The 6,000-nt window shown below is 38.4% G+C and overlaps 1 protein-coding gene across 6 annotated transcripts in view; it reads left to right on the forward strand.

The window, feature by feature from the left end:
• Positions 1–5,449, forward strand: part of LOC124606240 (trafficking kinesin-binding protein milt) — a 363,542-nt gene extending 358,093 nt beyond the window's left edge. For all 6 annotated transcript variants that reach the window (XM_047138217.1, XM_047138218.1, XM_047138223.1 and 3 more), the window contains 2 exons: positions 425–546; positions 2,984–5,449. In XM_047138217.1, coding sequence (XP_046994173.1) covers positions 425–546; positions 2,984–3,433 — 572 coding nt within the window. In that variant the 3' untranslated portion in view covers positions 3,434–5,449. The remainder of the gene's footprint in view (positions 1–424; positions 547–2,983) is intronic.
• Positions 5,450–6,000: the final 551 nt, after the last annotated feature.

Below are 6,000 nucleotides of genomic sequence, written 5' to 3' on the forward strand. Positions count from 1 at the left end.
AAAATGGAAAGCAGTTACACTGAAGCAAGTGATGGCTCTCTTAAATGAAGGCACACTGATGCATATTGCTATAAGTCTGATAAGAAAATAGGTGTTCATGAAAAACCATTTAAAATATCTGATCTCTTCTTTTTCAGAATTTGTGTATTTCCGTGTGTCTCAATCCCTCCTTTGTGACCCGGTTGTGTACATTGCATTTGGACAGTTCTTGTTACTGAATGGTCTTCTCTCATGATTCCTACACTGCACACTGATCCATCCTTTTGTAATATTTGTACTGTCTATACCTTTTTGGCATGTGAATAAAGTTATTTGCTCTGGACTCACAAGTGCTAAGTGTTAATGCTGTTATTGTTTATTTTTAGGAATAAAATTACTAATTGGAAAAACATTACATTAGTAAGTAATATTTTCTTGGGTATAGGTTTCTTGACAAGCGGAGCTGATTTCTTGAGGAGAACTTTCAGTGCCGAGGCAGATCAAACAAGTCGTTCAAGAAAATCGAAGAGAGTGAGCAAACTTGCACTTTCTAGGCAAGAGAAGAAGGTGAGTAACCTTTGCCAATACTGTTATCCTAACTCTGTTAATTATATTTAGAAAATTTTGTATTTAGTATTGTCATCTCTCATAGGTGAAGTAAGACTTTCCTTTGTTAATGTGTATTTCTTTATTTTATAGTGCAGTTTTCATCTAAAATTTGCAAGTGTAGTTTCGATAAAATACTTTTCTCATTCCCTATTACTTCTTCCAGACTGGGGTCTACATTTTTCAGAAGCCAATGCCTTTAACAATATTACAGTTTACTGTATAGATCTGTCGTTCTAGGCACTACCATTAACAGAACCAGTATGAATATAAATAAATATTATGTTAAATTTCGATAATGGTGGATCATAGCATTTAATGTGAGCCATCAACACTTTCCCAGTGTGGATGTTTGAGTTCTTCAAAAACTACACAGAATAAGTCCACTGGTCAGCAATACGAGGGGAAATTGATTTTCAGATATAAATGAATTTCACATTTCCAAAATATGCTGAAGCGCCAAAGAAACTGGTAGAGGAATCTGTATTCGAATGCAGCGATGTGTAAACAGGCAGAACAAGGCACTGCAGTCAGCAATGCTATAAGACTGGTTGTTAGATCAGTTACTGCTGCTACAAAGGCAAGTTATCAAGATTTAAATGAGTTTGAACACGGTGTTATAGTTGGTGCATGAGTGATGGGACACAGCACTTCTGAGGTAGTGACGAAGTGAGCATTTTCCCAGCGACCATTTCATGAACATGAGAAATCCAGTAAAACATCAACTCCCCAACATTGCTGCTGCCATGAAAAGATCCTGCAAGAACAGAGACAATGACGACTGAAGATAAGCGTTCAATGTGACAGAAGTGCAGCCCCTCCGCAAATTGCTGCAGATTTCAATGTAGGGTCAACAAATGTTAGCAAGGGAACCACTCAACGAAACATCATCAATATGGGCCTTTGGAGCTGAAGGCCCACTCGTGTACCCTTGATGAATGCACGACACAAAGTTTTACGCCTCGCTTGCTCCCATCAACACCGACATTGCACTGTTGATAACTGGAAACATGTTGCATGTTCGGATGAGTTTTGTTTGAAATTGTATTGAGCGGATGGTCACATACGGCTGTGGGAGACAACCTCATGAATCCATGTACCCTGCATGTCAGCAGGGGCTGTTCAAGCTGCTGGAGGCTCTGTAATGCTGTGGGGCATGTGCAGCTGGAGTGATATGAGACCCCTGTTACGGCTAGATATGACACTGACAGGTGACACATACATAAGCATCCTGCCTGATCACCTGCATCCATTCATGTCCGTTGTGCATTCCGATGCACTTGGGCAATTCCAGCAGGACCATGAGATGCCCCCACATGTCTGGAGTTGCTACAGCGTGGCTACAGGAACACTTTTCTGAGTTTAAACACCTCCGCTGGCCACCAGACGCCCCAGTCATGAGCGTTATTCCCAGTCATGAGCGTTATTCCCAGTCATGAGCGTTATTCCCAGTCATGAGCGTTATTCCCAGTCATGAGCGTTATTCCCAGTCATGAGCGTTATTCCCAGTCATGAGCGTTATTCCCAGTCATGAGCGTTATTCCCAGTCATGAGCGGTATTCCCAGTCATGAGCGTTATTCCCAGTCATGAGCGTTATTCCCAGTCATGAGCGTTATTCCCAGTCATGAGCATCATTGAGAATATGTGGGATGCCTTGCAATGTGCTGTTCAGAAGAGATCTTCATCCCCTCGTACTCTTACAAATTGATGGACAGCCCTTCAGGATTCATAGAGTCAATTCCCTCCAGCACTTCTTCAGACATTAGTAGAGTCCATGCCATGTGACATTTCTGTGTGCTTGTGGGGCCCTATGTTATAAAAGGCAGGTGTATTAGTTTCTTTGGCCCATCAGTGTAGTAGCAGGAATGGTTGCGTTACTCAAGAGGTGGTTGCTATGAGGAAATCTGGTATGTGACTAGTAGACAGTGTAATGCAAAACTGTCCTATTGATGGAATAACAGCGACAAAGCTTAAAAGTGCACATTCCTTTTATAATTGTACATATTGGCGATGATTGGAGTTGACAAATAATTTCGCAGCAGTTAGAAAATAAGTGAAATTTTCAATTTACTGCTTTCAGGCACTACCAAACCTACCTCCTTCAGATTTTTACCATAACTTAATGAATTGTTGATGATGTTGTTTGAAACTACACTAAGTCACGACAGGCAATAGGATGATTCTTCTGAGGACATTATCAACTTCTTTCCCAATCATTCTCCAGTGTGTGTGTTTCATCCTCTAATGACCCCATCACTTACAGGGCATTAAGCTCTCATCTTCTGTGCTTTCATTTATTATGCATCTGCAGTGTTAGCTCTGTTAGTTGTAATGCATATCTGAAGTGTAGCCATTAGGACTGAGACTGCATCATTAATGTTCAGAGCATCCTTCCAGGCACTGTCGGGCATTCGTCTTGTGGAGAGACTGGAGAGCATTGGCTTGGACACGATTCTAACAACATCGGCAGCGGCACCTGTCACGCCATTGGCACTGCAGGGCTCTCTGTACACAAGACACCACTTGAAGAGTCCAATGGCACAATTGACTTGTCTGAAAACTGCACCTGTCGTCTCTGCACAAGAGAAGGAACAATCTTCGAGTCCCAAACCTTTTCCAGCACTGGGGGTTCCTGCACGACCTGGCACCGGAGCACTGGACGAGAGGCCACTGCGACCTCCCCTGAAGCGTCAAGCAACAGCAGTACGTCCAGATTTGGGAGTGGTTCCACTGTTGCGGCCCCAAGTGGCAGTTGGTGCAGCAGATGGGCCTGCTGGGACTGTGGGGAGCAGTGCACTGGGGACAGTGAGCCAGCTCCTATTCGGACGCAAGGGTGGGCTGCTGTAAGTCCAATAGTGGCAAATGTTGTTGAAATCCTACTTCTCGAACAGTAGTGGAGAGATTGTGGACAGCAACTGTCTCATTTAATTTGAACTTAACTGCCGTCTGTATTTTACTGTTTTGTATGTCTTCTTACATATATGAGAAGATGTATTAAAAACTTATGGGTAAGAGTTACAACATTTGATCACCATAATTTGCCAGATGAAGTGCTTACAATCTAATAATTTCATATAAAGTTCATGAAATTTTTTAAAAGTTACGATTACTATATTGCATCTTGAAAGATAACTATGTATACTATGTTGTGTCTTGTGTTACATTTGTTGAATATGTGTAGAAGTCAGTTGTCTATACACATCATTGAATTGCTGTCATAGTTACAAAGGGAAATAGTTTTCATTTGGATTACCTTAAGATAGTTTTGATATAACAGCAGTACTTGAATTAATTGAATATGTATTACTTGTATTGTGAAAACCATCTAAAATTAGCTATGTTTTTCACAATTCAGAAAAGCATGTCCCTTAAAAAACTGGAGTTTCCGTATGTGAAGGGCTTCTAAATGGCAGGCATATAGTTCTGGGTAATATTTCTTGTGCAGTTGCTATCTACAATCTACAGTATTTTTCAGGTTGCTAAAATTGCCTCTAGCACAGCATTTAAATTGTGAGTAGATTATGTTATAATGATGTAGTTATTTATCAGATTTAAATATAAACTAGTCTCAGCTTCCTGGTACATGGTATGTATTTATTATAAGATTCCTATATCAGAGGGACATACGATCTGTACTAATGAGTTTACTTGAATGTCTGTCACAATATTTCATGCAATAGATATTTTTTTCCTTGTTCTGTAATAACCAGGAAGCTCCATGTTGACTGAGGCAGTATTATAATTTTAAGGAACTAGAGTGAAATAGGTTACGAAAGTTAGGGGATATGGCTTATGCTAGTCTTAGGTACAAGACTGTGCATTAAGCCTTTGACTGTGTGTTGCCCATTTTGTTGAGATTGTTAAATTTATATGGTGTATATAGTTGTATATACGGATTTTCTTATTCAGATTGTAAATAATATGACTCTGAAATGCCTGTACAGGAGACACCACATCATTTCTTAATCATTTGAAGCAGCATTGTTCTGAAATTTGATACTTAACTATTGAGGTTTTAAATTCATTTTTTCATAAATATTATTTATTGTTTTGCATCAGTGGTGCTGTTAGTTTGTCCATTTTGTAACCAAGTTGTCTAAGTTGGAGTTAAATTGTCAGTACTGTGAACTTTATTGGTAGCTGTAATAGGTGCCATCATTGCCAGTATTGGCTAACATGGATGTGTTCCTAGTTGATGTGAATTATGGACAGTACACAATATAAAAATACGGTAAATGGTGTAGTAAAGTGGATCACCAGTCTGTATTGTGCATAATTGGGTCTGTTTCCAAAGGCACAACATGTGCTTATGGTGCTCTTATATTTTTACATTTCAGTAAATAATAAATATTGACTAACAATTACGTCACATATCTTCTTTGTAGGTGCTTATTCATTGTAATTTCATATTGATTTAATTTTATGTATTTTTGTAACAGGTAACTAGACTTACAAAGACCTGTAGTTTCAAAAGTACACAGTGATGCATTTGAAGTTTTAGATGTATTTATTTTCATGTAAAATGCAATATTTGAGAAATAATATCAATATATTTTGCCTCTCCCATTTGTCAGTCAGGTTGAATTCTGTTCATTATTTTTTACACTACAGTGTTTTTGTTTTGAACTGACTCGCATTGTCATGTTGTTTCATCTGCATAGTTTTAATTTAGTGTGTTGTCTTCTACATGTGTTGTAAAAAAACATGGTGCTTTTTTTCTATGACTAGAAAACGTATCTATGTAAAGATATTTAATAAATATCTCTATGTATAATCTCATTTCATAATTTCATTATGTAGTATTTTACTGCTGTGAAGAAATGATATTAATAATGACGAGAATTTCAGTTGCTACAAAATATACTTCAGGATTCATTTCATCAAAATAACCTTCACTTCCAAGCATTGATAAAAATCACAGCACTCCATTCTGGAGTTAACTATGCATAAGTTTTCCTTTATACAAATTCAGCAAAGATGTTGAATTCTTTTTCACTGAGTAAAAATTAGGCAAGTGAATGTGATGTCAAAGTAACAGAAGCAGCAATCAGCAGAGGGTAAACTTGTAAACAAGCTGCCCTTATTAAGCGTACAGTTGTGTTGCTAGATGGGCTTCACCCCTCACCCTTCTTTTTCCTCCTTCTTCGCATTGATACATCTTACGAGAATGTAGGGCAAAAGATTGTAAAGGATGTCAAAAAAAAAAAATTACAAAACAAATGGATATACTGTGAAATTGCAGGCAGTGGTAATGTGTGTGCGAGTTGTGCTTGGGGGAATATGTGTGATGTCTACTTCAGGACTAATATTTTGTCCAAAATCTTAAATGTTTTGCAGTCGTTCTCAAACCTTGTCAATGGGTACCAATGAATTATTCAGCACATTTCATCCAATGAGCCTTGGAGGATGTACAT

Source organism: Schistocerca americana, chromosome 1 (assembly GCF_021461395.2).
Source record: "Schistocerca americana isolate TAMUIC-IGC-003095 chromosome 1, iqSchAmer2.1, whole genome shotgun sequence".
NCBI lineage: Eukaryota > Metazoa > Arthropoda > Insecta > Orthoptera > Acrididae > Schistocerca > Schistocerca americana.